This window comes from Sciurus carolinensis, chromosome 19, assembly GCF_902686445.1.
Source record: "Sciurus carolinensis chromosome 19, mSciCar1.2, whole genome shotgun sequence".
NCBI lineage: Eukaryota > Metazoa > Chordata > Mammalia > Rodentia > Sciuridae > Sciurus > Sciurus carolinensis.
Window position 1 is genome coordinate 15,861,187 of NC_062231.1, and position 13,149 is coordinate 15,874,335.

The following is a 13,149-nucleotide window of genomic DNA, read 5'->3' on the forward strand; positions in this document are numbered from 1 at the left end:
TTAAGGTTTAGAGAGAGGGAAGAGAGAACAGTCACCCAGGAGACATGCACGGCCTTGAAAGGGCAGTGAGCTTGTTGACCTGTACCCTTAGTGGAGTCCAGGGAAGATTCTAAGGGAATACCCAAGCAAACAAGCCACCCAGCCTCTAGAGCTCCTGCCACAGCCCAAGGGTCTGGCTTGGGCCATGTCCAAATGCCCACTCTCACAGGATCCCTGGGACTGGTGCCTTGGCATGAGTCAAGCAAAGAGGCAAGCAACTTGTTGCTTCTCCATCCTTCAAGGCTGGCCATCCTTTTTGGAAACAGCCTCCAGCCCCACCATCCTCTGGACACTCTCCCAGGATGGAAGCTCTCCCAGTCTTGGTGGGGGTGGACAACCACCTGGCCCAGAGTCCTTTACATAAAGAATCCAATGCCATCTAGGACACAGTTTCTAACAGTGGGTCCCACCAGAGGCAGGGTCCACGGGATGCCAGAGGAGGGGGGCAGTGCTCTGTGATTCAGTTTGGGGGATGCAGGTCCTACAAAGCCAGAAGGCTTATCTGCAAGATTTTTCAATACCATAAAACATGTAGATGTGCATGCGAATCTCCAACAAAGGGAACAGGGCATACTCTACCTCCCAGACTTGTTTTGAGGGGAGGGAGCAGTACCAGGGATTGAACTCAGGAGCACTCAACTGCCGAGCCACATTTCCAGCCCTATTTAGAGACAGGGTCTCAATGAGTTACTTAGCGCCTCGCTTTTGGTGAGGCTGGCTTTGAACTCTTGATCCTCCTGCCTCAGCCTCCCGGTGGTCAGCCTGGCTGACTTCTTTGCCCTTTATCCCAAGAAATGCCCAACCCAAGAAATGTGCTTGGGGGACATGTGTTCTCTATGTGCAACGATATCTGCACCCTGCAACTTAATAGCTGCATTCAAGAGCTCCTTTCACTGACTGAAGTAAAATAGGAACTGACAATAAACAATTTGTATACAGTTAAGAACATACAGGACAGCCAACGGCCTGTTCAGCATCAGCTCTGATGAGCCCTTGACTTTGTAGCCTATAGAGTGGAGGGATGGCAGCCAGAACCTCAAGCACTAGATGGGGCTACCCCAAATTTTCTGGTCTCGAAATGTTCTTTAGGATTTAGATTTGAAACCCAACTGGGGACTGTGCGACACTGTCATCCAAAGTGGGACGGTCTCTCTTGGGAGGAGGTGAAAAGCGGCTGTCTTCCCTGCTCTGCCCATCCCAGGTTCCTCTCTGCTGCTCCACTCTGGATACTCGCTCATCACCTCTCAAACTAATGCCAGGCTCCAGCCTAAACCCCTCGGCTCATCCTTCTCTGAGCTTTCTGTCTTTCTGGCTCGCTCTACCAGGGTAGAGTGGAGGTGGCAGCAGGAGGCATGGAGGTGGAGGTACCAGAGTCATGTTTTATTTGTTGAAGTTTCACCTTTGGGTTCTCACTGGATTGGAGCCACCGGAGGGAGGTAGCAGACAGGGAGAGGACAGTCATCTCTCCCTTCCTACAGAGAATCCCCTGCAGCTGATCCTTTTTAAAAAATAATATTTTTAGTTGTAGATGGACACAATACATTTCTTTTACTTACTTCTTTATTTGTGGTGCTGAGGATGGAAACCAGGGCCTCACACATGCTAGGCGAGCGCTCTACCGCTGAACCACAACCCCAGCCCTGCAACTGATCCTTTTAAACATTGCCAGGGTTACGGGGCAAGGGCTAAAATATCATGGAAACACAAACGCTGATGTCCATTGTCTTGGCCGGGCAAGGAGGGCGCTGCCTGCAGAGCAGGGGAAGGAGAGGATATGGAAGACTAGGGTCGGCCGCCCCTGTGCCAGGCTCCAGCCCTGTTTGTCTCACCAGACTCCTGTGTGTTTTTCAGGACTGGCCTCAGGATTTGCAGAGGAGCAAGCATGACTTAATAGCCATCCTTCCTCACTGAGGTCGTGCACTGCACCTGCCAGTGGTGCTCTTAAGGAGTGTCCCCTCATGGTGTCCTCAAAAGCCAAGCCATCGTGCTCTGACTGGGCTCCGGCTCTGCAGCTCCTCTGACACCTGTGGGACATGGAGGCATCCAAGCAAATGATCATGTGACCCAGGGACAGTGGGGCCACAAGGAGTTGGAAAACCATTGTCTGGCAGTTTACAGAGCTTCACCACATCCATGATCTCATTTCATCTTTCCAATGAAAGTGTGGGCTTTCAGCAAATGAATAAGGTTCAGTGCAGGGTAACCAAGACTTGCCCAAAGTCACACAGTCAGCAAGTGGCTACAGTCTTTTCATTCAAGCCTGCAGGGCCTTTGCCCTGGCCAGGGGTTCCTGGGTTCAGGTTGTCCTCCGGCTCCATCCCTGCCCCTGGGATGACTGGCACCAGGCTGGCCTGGGCTGGTGACAACTCTATGTCATTCAAATGCTCTCATCCTGATGAGTCCTCAAATATTAGTGTTTCCAAGAATTACATAGACAAATAAGTATATCTGTAGCTTTTAAACATTTCCATTTTTTTTTAAATAATGAATTTTCTGATGATAACACAGAGAGGAAAGTTAACAGTCCCACTGTTGTGGGATGAATGCTGTGAACATTTGACAGATCATCTCAAGTAATTTTTCTATAGGCAAGGATTATTTTTGATTAAAAAAAACATGTAATTATACAAATTTATGGAGTACACATTTATGAAGTTTTGATACATCTATACCTTGTATAGTGACAAAGGATTTTTTTTTTTTAATGAAAAATGATGATTGGTGCAGGGCCTCTGGAGTCAGACTACCTGGGTTCAGATTTGGGCTGTGCCACTAATAGCTGTATGGCCTTGGGCAAGTTACTTAACCAGTCTGAGCTTCAGTTTCCTCATGTGTGAAACAGTGGCTCCTACCTTCTAAGTGTGGGGATTAAATGACTTACTAGTATGAAGGGTTTGGATTGGTGCTCAGTGTCAGGTGTTGGTGCTATCATGGTTGCACTATTATTTTAAGTGCTTCCTGTGTGTTGGCTGTTATGCCGTGCGCTCTGCAGGGATCATATCACTTAGTACACTCATCAATTCTTAGTATAACAATTATTTATAATTTTCAGAAGAGGATTCTGAGGCTTAGAGGGGTAAGGTCACTTGCCCAAGGTCTTACAGCAAGGAATGGGCAGAGCCAGAATTTGAGCATCTGTCTGACTCTGGTAGTCTGACCTGCCTTGACTAAGTTGACTTCCCATACATGGGACTCCCACATTGATCCCCCCATTTGATGGTAAGATACCCTGGGGATAGTAAGATACCTCCCAGGCCACGAGGTTCCTGGGGCATCCTTAAGAAGGTACCCAAGCTGCCTGGCAGCCCAGGACTCCAGGTCTGCAGACTCTGCACTCACTGGAGCTCTCTGTGTCCCCAGGACATCGAGAAGACCATGAGCACCGCTCTGCACGAGTTGCGGGAACTTGAGAGGCAGAACACGGTCAAGCAGGCGCCAGATGTAGTGCTGGACACCTTGGAGCCCCTGAAGAACCCTCCAGGCCCCATCAGCTCAGAGCCCGCCAGCCCCCTGCACACCATAGTCATCCGAGACCCGGATGCTGCCATGCGCCGCAGCAGCAGCTCCTCCACCGAGATGATGACCACCTTCAAGCCAGCGCTGTCAGCCCGCCTGGCTGGCGCCCAGCTGCGTCCACCCCCCATGCGGCCCGTGCGGCCGGTGGTCCAGCATCGGTCCAGCAGCAGCAGCAGCTCTGGGGTGGGCAGCCCCGCCGTGACGCCTACCGAGAAGATGTTCCCCAACAGCTCCACAGACAAGTCAGGCACCATGTGACCTGCCGGTCGGGCAGCACCAGCGCGGCCTCGGCTGGCTTCAGAGGCTTCTACTTGCTTCCCAGTCATGCTGGCCTTGTAGGGCAGAGCCTGGGAGGTCAGCCTGGGAGACGTGTCTGTGGGGAGCAGAGGCCCAGGCGTTGGTGCGCTCACGCTCAGCCATGCGAATCCCACAGACCTGTGTGTGCAGACACCCGGGGAGTGGGGCTTCTCCTGCATATCGCCACTGGAAAATGATTCTTGACGTTCTCTCTACATACGTATGTGTGTGTGTGTGTGTATATATGTGTATATATACGCATAGACATGTATGTATGTGTAGGTGTCTGTGTATATATATATATTTATGCATCTATATACATACTAGACCTGGACTTACACACATGTTAAATGTATATAGTATTTCCTTTTTCTTTTTATGAAACTTAGATTTACCTCAGACCCATGCCACCCCGACATCTCCCGCTGAGTTATTTGGTGGGATTTGCAGGGACTTCTCTGGGAGAACTTAGAGGCCCCACAGTAACTGCGAATGAAGCAATATACCACTCACCTGCAGAAAAACAGTCTCCCACTGTCTCCAGAAGTTGTGGCCTTCCAGACAGCCTGCCCCTAAAGGCAGGGTGGGGCAGGCAGTACCCCAAGCAGGCGGGGAACCCTTTAGAGAAAACCCTCCGTCCACCCCAGAGACCCTGCCCTTCCACCCGGAGGCCCAAGGTCAACTGTACCCCCGAAGGCACGGGAGGAAGTTGGCAAGAAGATCCCTGACCACAGCATCCTAGTGTTTGTATTGTAGAAACAAGGGACAGTGAGACCCTAAACCCCATCGTAGCACAGTATTACATGTGGTTGGGAAAAAGGAAAAAAAAAATAATAATAATACAGTGGTGTGAAATACTTCAAATCCTAGAAATGCTGTAGGAATAAATCTGTGGTAACTATAGAGGTTTAACTTATATCTTCAAAATATTTAATTTTTTCTTTTCCTTGTTCTACTAATTATACTGTGTCAGATTTGGAACTAAACAGGCAAGGAGGCTATCTGAGTCACATCATTGTCATTAACACTGGGCTTGACACACTTCGGGTCTTGCCCTCTTGCATGAAGCACGTGAGCAGTGGGTGCCCAGATCAGACTGAGGCCCAGGAGAGGCCAGAGAACACCACTGGTGGGTTGAGTTTATGCAAGTGAAATCACTTCCGGCCCTCCCTTCCCCTCCCTTCACCTGCTCCCTCCACAGCATTTAGGTAGGTGAGGATGTGTTCTCCAAATAGAACGAGCAAGGCTTTTGCCTCTTGGCTGGAAAAAAGAAGCCTTCCAAGTTGCTCTTCTTTGCTTCCATTTGATGTCCTTTTCTTATCACTCTGTTTTCTAGACAGGGGCTGTTTCTGGGTAATGGAGCATAGGCAGATCTGATCCTCATGGGACCACTTTCACTTGCTTCCCCCCTCATGCCAAACCAAGCGTCTTTTCCTTATTATTCTCAGATTTTTCTCTCTCCTCTCTCAGCCTCTGAGGTTTAGAGTCAGAAGTCCAGAATTTCAGTCCCAGCCCCCAGCACTTCAGAGCTGTGACTTTGGGCACATCACTCCACCTCATGAAATCTCACTTTCCTGCCCTATGAAATGAGACTAATAAAGATGAAATAAGTGTAAGTGAGCAAGCTGAATAAACTGGAAAGCACTGTACTGACACCGTTGCTATCGTTGTTATCATTAGGAAGGTGAGTCTTTCAGATCCTAAAACCATCCAGCCATTTCCCTGCCAGCTTGCTAAGAGCCCCGAAGCCCAGGTCTGCAGAGCCGGCAGTATAATCATTAGCATCTCCCCCCACTGGATGAAGTTTGCCCTCTCCTCTGGTCTTCCATTAAAAGGTAAACACACCGGAAGAGACCTAGTGAGTCTCTGATTCCTGGGTGTGTGGGGACAGGAAGCCATTATGCCTTGCCTCTGGACTGGCATTGAAACCACAGGGTGGAAGGAAGAATCACGAAAGGCCAAACCAGGGAGAGGCCAGTGATGAATTTGACCTCCCTTGTTTTGCCTACAGCCACCCACCCTTCTCTCTTAGCTCCTAGATAGGAAAGGTTCTCTACTTTTGAGCACATAGGCACCCCCTTTTCTAGTGTAGGGGAGTTAGGCCTGGGCTGTGCACTGGGGCCTGCCCAAGAGTGGACAGATGTCTGTGAGGGGAGCTGTCCATTTGCAAGGATTCTGTACCACCCAGCCAAGTGGTAGGAATTCTCATCTCTAGCCCAGAGATACTCCCAGACCTTAAATCTCTGCCACAAATACCAGATGAGAAGCAAAGATTTAAGCAGACAGCTCTAGTCCCTGATATGCATCACACCAGTCAAGCTATGTGGATCGTTTTCTGGATTGACAGCTTCCGTTTTCCTTACTGAAAATGGACCTGCCCGTCTCAGACTTAATGTGAAGTCAGAACTTGAGCTGTTTTTTGTTAAGCACCTATTTTTTTTTTCCCAATGGAAAAATGACAAGTTCACATATAAGGAAGGGCGCACACAGATGGCAGATGATTTCCCACCCACCCAGCCCTTGATCAGAGCCCCGACATAGACCCCACAGGAACACACTGTCCTTGCCACCCCTTTCCTCATCTGGCACTGTGCATGCCTCAGCCTCCCTTCATGTCACTCAGCCCCAGCAGCGTCCACTGGGTATCTTGTCTCAGCTCCTGCCTGTTGGAGTCCACTATATATTGCTGTATTTGCTTAAATGCTGGAAAGTAATTGTTAAAAATGTGAAACTGTACTTTTTAAAAAAGGCTACAATTAAATTCTAGCCAATGCCACTCACCAAATCTTCGCACCTAGTCATAGATAGATCAATGTAAAAACCAATACCAGAAACCTAACTGTACAGTGGGTGTGGGGGTAATGTAGTAACCTAGTTAGTAGTCCTCAATATAACCAATTGTACAAGGGGAAGTGGTGTTTACCTACCTGTTCATCACCATTATTGAAAGCTGTACTGATCAGCTAGTTGATAACGGGCATTTCTTTTGTTGTTGTTGTTCTGTTTTGTTTTGATTTTGGCTTCACAGAATGGCTTACCCTGAGGTCAAGCCTTTTGTCTTTCTGTAGAACTGATGTTTAGGAATGAACCAGCAAGATGTTCATTTAAAACTGACCAAAGACAATTAATTCCTGGTCTAGTTTCCTGGGCCTCTTGGCTCAGCTGCCGCTCAAGACCTTCCGTGGATAAAATTGAGAACAAGCCGTGCTTCCGACCCCCTTCCCCCTCCCTGTCCCCCCTTCTTCCCTTTTCCTCTTAAAGAGCTGCTCTGAGCTGTGGGATTCTGAAAAATTCTTGCCTTTCCTTGTTTTCAGTGCTAACGATTTCTCACCTCGAAGCGCCTTTTGAACCCCAGGCAGAGCGCACAATTGGAGGGAGTTGTGGGTTTGGGAATGAGACTCTGGGAGTCTTTTCTCTGAAGTCACCAGGCCAGGGGTCAGGAGAGAAATGGATTCCCAAGGGACGAAAGGTTTCTATTCAATGAAGAAATCGGAGTGGGAAGAGACAGGGAAATGGAGCCATTCTTTGGCCACAGAGATCTGCCTTATAAATAAACACTTAAAACTGGCTTGTGGTACACACAGGGGAGCTGGCGTGAGAAGAGCCTCCTCAGGGGGCTTCCTTCTCTGCTGGAGCCTCCTGGAGTGCCTTGGTGGGTATAGTTCTCTCTCATTCAGGAGGCATGGATGTGGGACTTCTCATGACCTGCTCGTCATTTGTCTCACCGCGTGCGCAGCTGATAGACAACCACAAGGACTAACGTAACAGGTTCTTCCTCTCAGTCTTTCTACTCCTAACTTTTCACACATCCAGGTGGTTCCACACTAGAGCAAATGCCTCATTCTCCTGAGAAACTCAGAAAGAAGACAGGCTGGCTCACAGCCATGGCGGTGGCCCTGTTGGGCTGGGAGGGAGTTGGGTGGTGGGGGAGGAGAAGTCAGAAAGGGGGTGAGGCGAGGTGTTGCTTAGCTGATTTTCTGCTGTGCAGAGCTAATGCTGACGTTTCATGTCAATTTCCCCGGTTCTCTGGGGTTTCCTCTCTTCTGAGCAGCCTTGTAGAGAATTCCCCAACATGCCCAAAGCTGCCCAGAGGAGCTGAGAGAAGGGACTTCGCTGTCAGGTCTGAATCCTCCTGACCTCTCTGAGGTTGATCTGCCAGTATCCTGCTGTCCCATCCTCTGGGACTGGCCAAATGGCCATTGCTGCCCCTCGCCGACACCTCCTTTCTGTGTGAACTGTCCCAGACAAATAACAAAGCTGTTCTTGAACCAGTGTGCACTTTGCCTTCCTTAAACGGAAGTCGATCCTGGCTGGAGTTTCTGCTCAGGCCCTTGTCCCGGCAGTGTGACTGTTTACATGGTTTGGCAATAGGTTTGGTTCTGATTGCTTCAGAGTGGCTGGTCTATTTTGTTTCCTTTGGTTTCCCTTCTCCCCAAATTGCGACCGGAAAAACAAACAAATTGAAACCACCCTAGGAAATTGCTGGTTGCCTGTCCCCACGTGATGAAAAGTGTCGCCCTCTTCTGGGTGTCGTTTCTCTACCTTACGACCAAACGCCCGTCCTCTAGGAGTGTCTGATTTGGAATCTCTGTTGCGTATTCTGATGGTGCCTGCTGGTTTGACGTGGAGCTATCCTGTGAAATAAAACAGCTTAACTTTTCTCAAACATGCTCTGGTGGTTATTGAAAGAGTTGGATAAAAGTTAAAGATCCGGCAGGCTGGAGAGATCCTGGGGGTCCTTCCTACGCCCCAGCCCGCTCTGTCTGCATGTGTCCTTGGGTGACCATCTCTGAATTGTCCTTTAGCTCAGATGCAACAAGGTGATGGTCACAGACCACTTCGATGAAGAACTAATTGAAGACGGTAACTACCCAATGGCTGCTGGGAAAGCAAACTGGAAATGTCAAAGCAAAGGTCAATAGGGAGTGGTAGATTGTCATCAACTAAAAGTGTTTTTGAAAATTTAGGACAAACAGCCAGGTACCACAGGGTACAGGTTTGTAATGTCGAGGCATATGCAACATTTTAGCATTTATTTTCTAAACGCAAGTGCTACAGCCTTTTGGATTTTTTTTTTTTTTTTTGACATCTGTGTGTGTGTTCCATTTCTGACCACTTATTTCTGTCCCAGGCACTGGATTACACCTTTGCATGCATTTTCTCATCTAACTCTCAAATTAGCCATTGAAGGTAAGTGCCATAATCACACTCCATTCTGCTGATGAAGAAACAAAGGTTCTGAAAGGTTAAGCAGCTTGTCCAAGATAAGCTTGATTTGAACCCAGTCTGTTCAACTCTGAAGTCCTGTCAGACTCCATGTTCCTCATGAATGCATCCTGTTGCCCCTCTGTATGTGCCTGTGACACCGGGATTGGGGGCAGGATCTCACAGTTAAGGTAAAGTCAAGGTGGACTCCTGACCTGTCCTTTCTAGTCAGATGGATCTTCATGGAAGGGCCTCTTTGCAGGAGAGAATGAGGCCTTTTGCCTGAAGCAGCTCTGTCATCAGTTCTACCCAGACCTCTCACTTGCTCAGTGGTGGCCTCTTGCTAATTCCAGACTCCTCTGCTCTGAAAGCTCCTGAAAGCACACATTTGCTATGCACTCCACAGTCTGTTTACTTACACACAGCAACAGCACTCATTTGAGAATCCCAAATTAGAAGGCTTTCATTCATTCATCAAGCAAGGATGAAGCATCTTTGTACGCATCTTGCCCCAAGTGAACTGCTGGGGACACAGCTGGATGAGACCTAGCTTCTACCCTCAAGCTTGCAATCCGCTTACAGTCTAATTGCACAAAATCATCATATGTCTGAAATAAATTTTGACTCAATAATTAATAGAACAGTATCTCTAATCCACAGAGGCACAAAGAGCAAATCTGAGCTGTCTGACTGCTTTGCCAGACACAAGGCATTGCTGGATTGTTCACTTCCTGGGCATATCTATTTAGGATTTGTTTGTTTGTTTGTTTGCAAATGACAAATAAGCCAGACAGCCCTAAGCAAAAGATAATTGCTGCCAGGTGTGGTGGTGCTCACCTGTAATCCCAGTGACTCAGGAGGCTGAGGCAGGAGGACCACAAGTTGGAGGCAGCAATTTAGTGAGACTGTCTAAAAATTAAAAAAAAAAAAAAAAGGGTTGGAGATGTGGCTCAGTGGCACAGTGCCCCTGGGTTCAATCCCCAGTACCAACAAACATACAAACAAAACAAAAAAAGAAGAGAGAGTGAGAATTCCTCACATAACTGAAAAACCCAGGCTAGACCTGGCTTCAAACTCTGCATGATGTGAGGACATGAATATTGACTCTCTCAGATCAGCTCACATAGCCTGGCAAATTTTTCATGACTGCCCAAGGCTGGAGAAGCTTCCACCACTTGCACCTCCTCAGTCTCAGTAGAATAAAAATCTTGGATCTGATCCTCCTTGAATGTACCACAGATGTGCAGCTAACACAGCTGCAGAGAATGGAATAGATAAATGTGCCTAAGCAACCCCTGGTTTCAAGGGTGGTGTCAACCCCACCCAGACTTTGTATCAGCAAATAACAGTTGCCCAAAGGAAACTGCAAGAGCTTTCTTCATCCTGTAGGTTCATGAGAATAACTGGGATGGTTTTCAGTCATTCCATTTTAGGGTGGTTAGTTACATATAAAGGGCTAACACATATGTTAGGAAAGTTCTCATATAAATACACTAAAAATCTGCACTTGTCCATGGACTCAGGTTAGCTTAAGAATAAAATTCCTATTCATCAATTCGTACTGTATGTGAGAAACATTTCAACGTACTTCACGTGACTTACCTCCTGACTGGCACCTGTGGAGGTAGATTCTGTGTAGGCCTCTTTTTCCAGGGAGGAAACCACTGATGCTTAGGGAGTTTAACTCCAGAATTCCATAACTGCTCTGAATCCAGAGCCCAAACCTGTCCCTTCTACTGCCCTGTCTACAAGATCAAGTTTAAGAACCTCCTAGGTTAGTCCTTCCAGGCAAGCCAGGTTTCTTTGGTTCCCAAGAGCCTGGATGTTGGGAAGTCTGATTTTCATGACAACCACTTTAGATGAATTTACATTGGATGGGGTGTTCATCTAACAGAGGGGGAGGCTGAGGACCAAAGAAGATCCAGGACCTGCCTCAAATTCAGGAACAGGAGGAGGAAGAAAAAAGGACTCTGAATTTCCAGATCCTTGGCCCATGCTTCTTCGGCTCTCACCAGCCCCTAGCACACCCTCTCCTGCACACCATACTGGCTGGTGGGAGGGTAGAGGTTGGTGAACTTCAGTCTTGGGTGAATGTTCAAAGGCACTGGGGTCAGAGGGAACGGAGTATGGATCTCAACGCTGACTTGTATCAGTTCATTGACCTTACCAAGAAACAAAATATCCTGGAACCTCTATTTCCTCAGGAATGTAGGCTATTAAGAGACTCCGCGACACTGGGCAGTTTGGAGTCTGCACAAACAATCTACATATCATGCCCAGGCCACTCAAACACACAGCAAAAACGCTGCCAGGTTAGTCCCTCTTGCTTCCTATTATCTGCTTCATCTTCATGCTCTGAGGACAGGAAGGGCAGCTTGTTGGGCATCTGATGAGCAGCTGAACCAAAAAGCTTGAACTGCAATTCCACCACTCATTGGCTATCTGATTTGAAGCAAGTCCCTTGCCCAGGACAGGCCTCAGTTTCCTCATCTATAAAATGGGGGCAAGCGGTTTTGACTGTTTCCCCTACCTCTGAAAGCTTTACTTGATGCTTTGGCAGAGGCTTCAGAAACACCAGGGGGATGTCAATCACCCTTTGCCATGCCCACCACGCTTTCTAAAAGGAGCATCCCCGTGCCCTTGGGTCTTTGGTGGCTGTTTGATATTGTGTCATCCCATTCCCAGGCCCCAATGCATTGAGTCAAGGATGGCAGCTGACTAAAAGGCCACTGATGGATCCTTAGGCCGTCGATGACTTTTCTTCACAACATCTGACCCAGAAAAAGACAACTGGGTTGGAAGATGAAAGGCCACAGTGATGAGGAAGTAGAAGGCTCTTATGGACCAAGTGGAGGTAGAAGTCAGGAGGGATGAGAAAGTTGAGGGTGAAGGGAAGTGAATGCGGGAGACTGTGGTCTTCTGAGAGCAAAGCCATCCGGTCCCCAGGGAGTCATGCACCTCTCCCAGCGCCGTGTCCTCACCAGGAGGCCTTATGTTCACATCCCTCTGCTTGCCCCCATGTAACTTGGATAAAGTCAAGAGAATGACCATAGGCCAGGTGTTTTGAGTGTGCTGTGTTCCAGGCATTCTAAGCCTGTCACCTCTAAAAACCACCAGCTCTCCCAACTACCCTACAAAGCAGGCACTACTGAGCTCTGACTCAGCCTATGTGGAAACAGCCCAGAGAGGTTAAGGAACTTCCTGTGGGACACACTGTGAGGATGCTGTAGCACTGGGGTCCAGGGAAATAGCCTCTCTCTGCAGCTGAGTCTTTGCCCTTCTCTCCTAGAATCAGACAGGGGCGCCAGGCAGGGTGGCGCACGCCTGTGATTTTAGCAACCTGGAAGGCTGAGGCAGGAGGATTGCAAGTTTGAGGCCAGCCTCAGCAACTTGGTGAGACCCTGTCTCAAAAAAAATGAGACGGGCTGGGCTTGTGGCTCAATGATTAAGTGCCCTGGGTTCAAGGACTACAACAACAACGACAAAAATCAGATAGAGTCCTGGACATGATGTGGATTAGAGAGCAAGGTCTAATTGTGAATGTCACCAGCAGCCTGGGAGTACGACTTAAGAAACCTCCTTTGTGGGCTTTATGTCTGGCACCAGGGAATGGCAGGGCATGAGTGGTTAACTTTTGTTCACGTAACCCCTGAAGAAGGAGCAAAAAAAAAAAAAAAAAAAAAAAAAAGTTTTAACAAGGGGTTTACTTAATCCTATTTATTCCTAAAAAATTTATCTCTGGGGCTGGAGTTGTGGCTCAGTGGTACAGCGCTTGCCTAGCGTGTGTGAGGCACTGGGTTTGATCCTCAGCACCACATGAAAATAAATAAAGGTACTGTGTCCATCTGCAACTAAAAAAATATTTTTAAAAATTATCTCTGGCTTCTAGACTGCAGTTACTCCTTAAAGATGAAGGGCTGGGGTGATTATTGAAAATTGAAGGACTACAGGGACCATAATGGAGAGCATGGACCCTGGACTGTGATGAACCTACCTTTCTTTACCTGACATCTGCTGAAGGGTGAGAAGGAAGAAGAAAGCTTAGTGTTATTTATGGACCTGGAGCTCCCAACCCATTTTTATTCCTGGTTT

At 48.1% G+C, this 13,149-nt stretch overlaps 1 protein-coding gene across 4 annotated transcripts in view; it reads left to right on the top strand.

Annotated features, from left to right (window-relative positions):
* The window catches only part of Srgap3 (SLIT-ROBO Rho GTPase activating protein 3), a 238,146-nt gene extending 229,628 nt beyond the window's left edge, over positions 1-8,518 (top strand). For 3 of the 4 annotated variants that reach the window (XM_047534586.1, XM_047534587.1, XM_047534588.1), the window contains one exon: positions 3,400-8,518. In XM_047534586.1, the coding sequence (XP_047390542.1) occupies positions 3,400-3,813 (414 nt within the window). In that variant the 3' untranslated portion in view covers positions 3,814-8,518. The remainder of the gene's footprint in view (positions 1-3,399) is intronic. The other variant, XM_047534589.1, reaches the window with a different exon arrangement.
* The last annotated feature ends 4,631 nt before the right edge of the window (positions 8,519-13,149 follow it).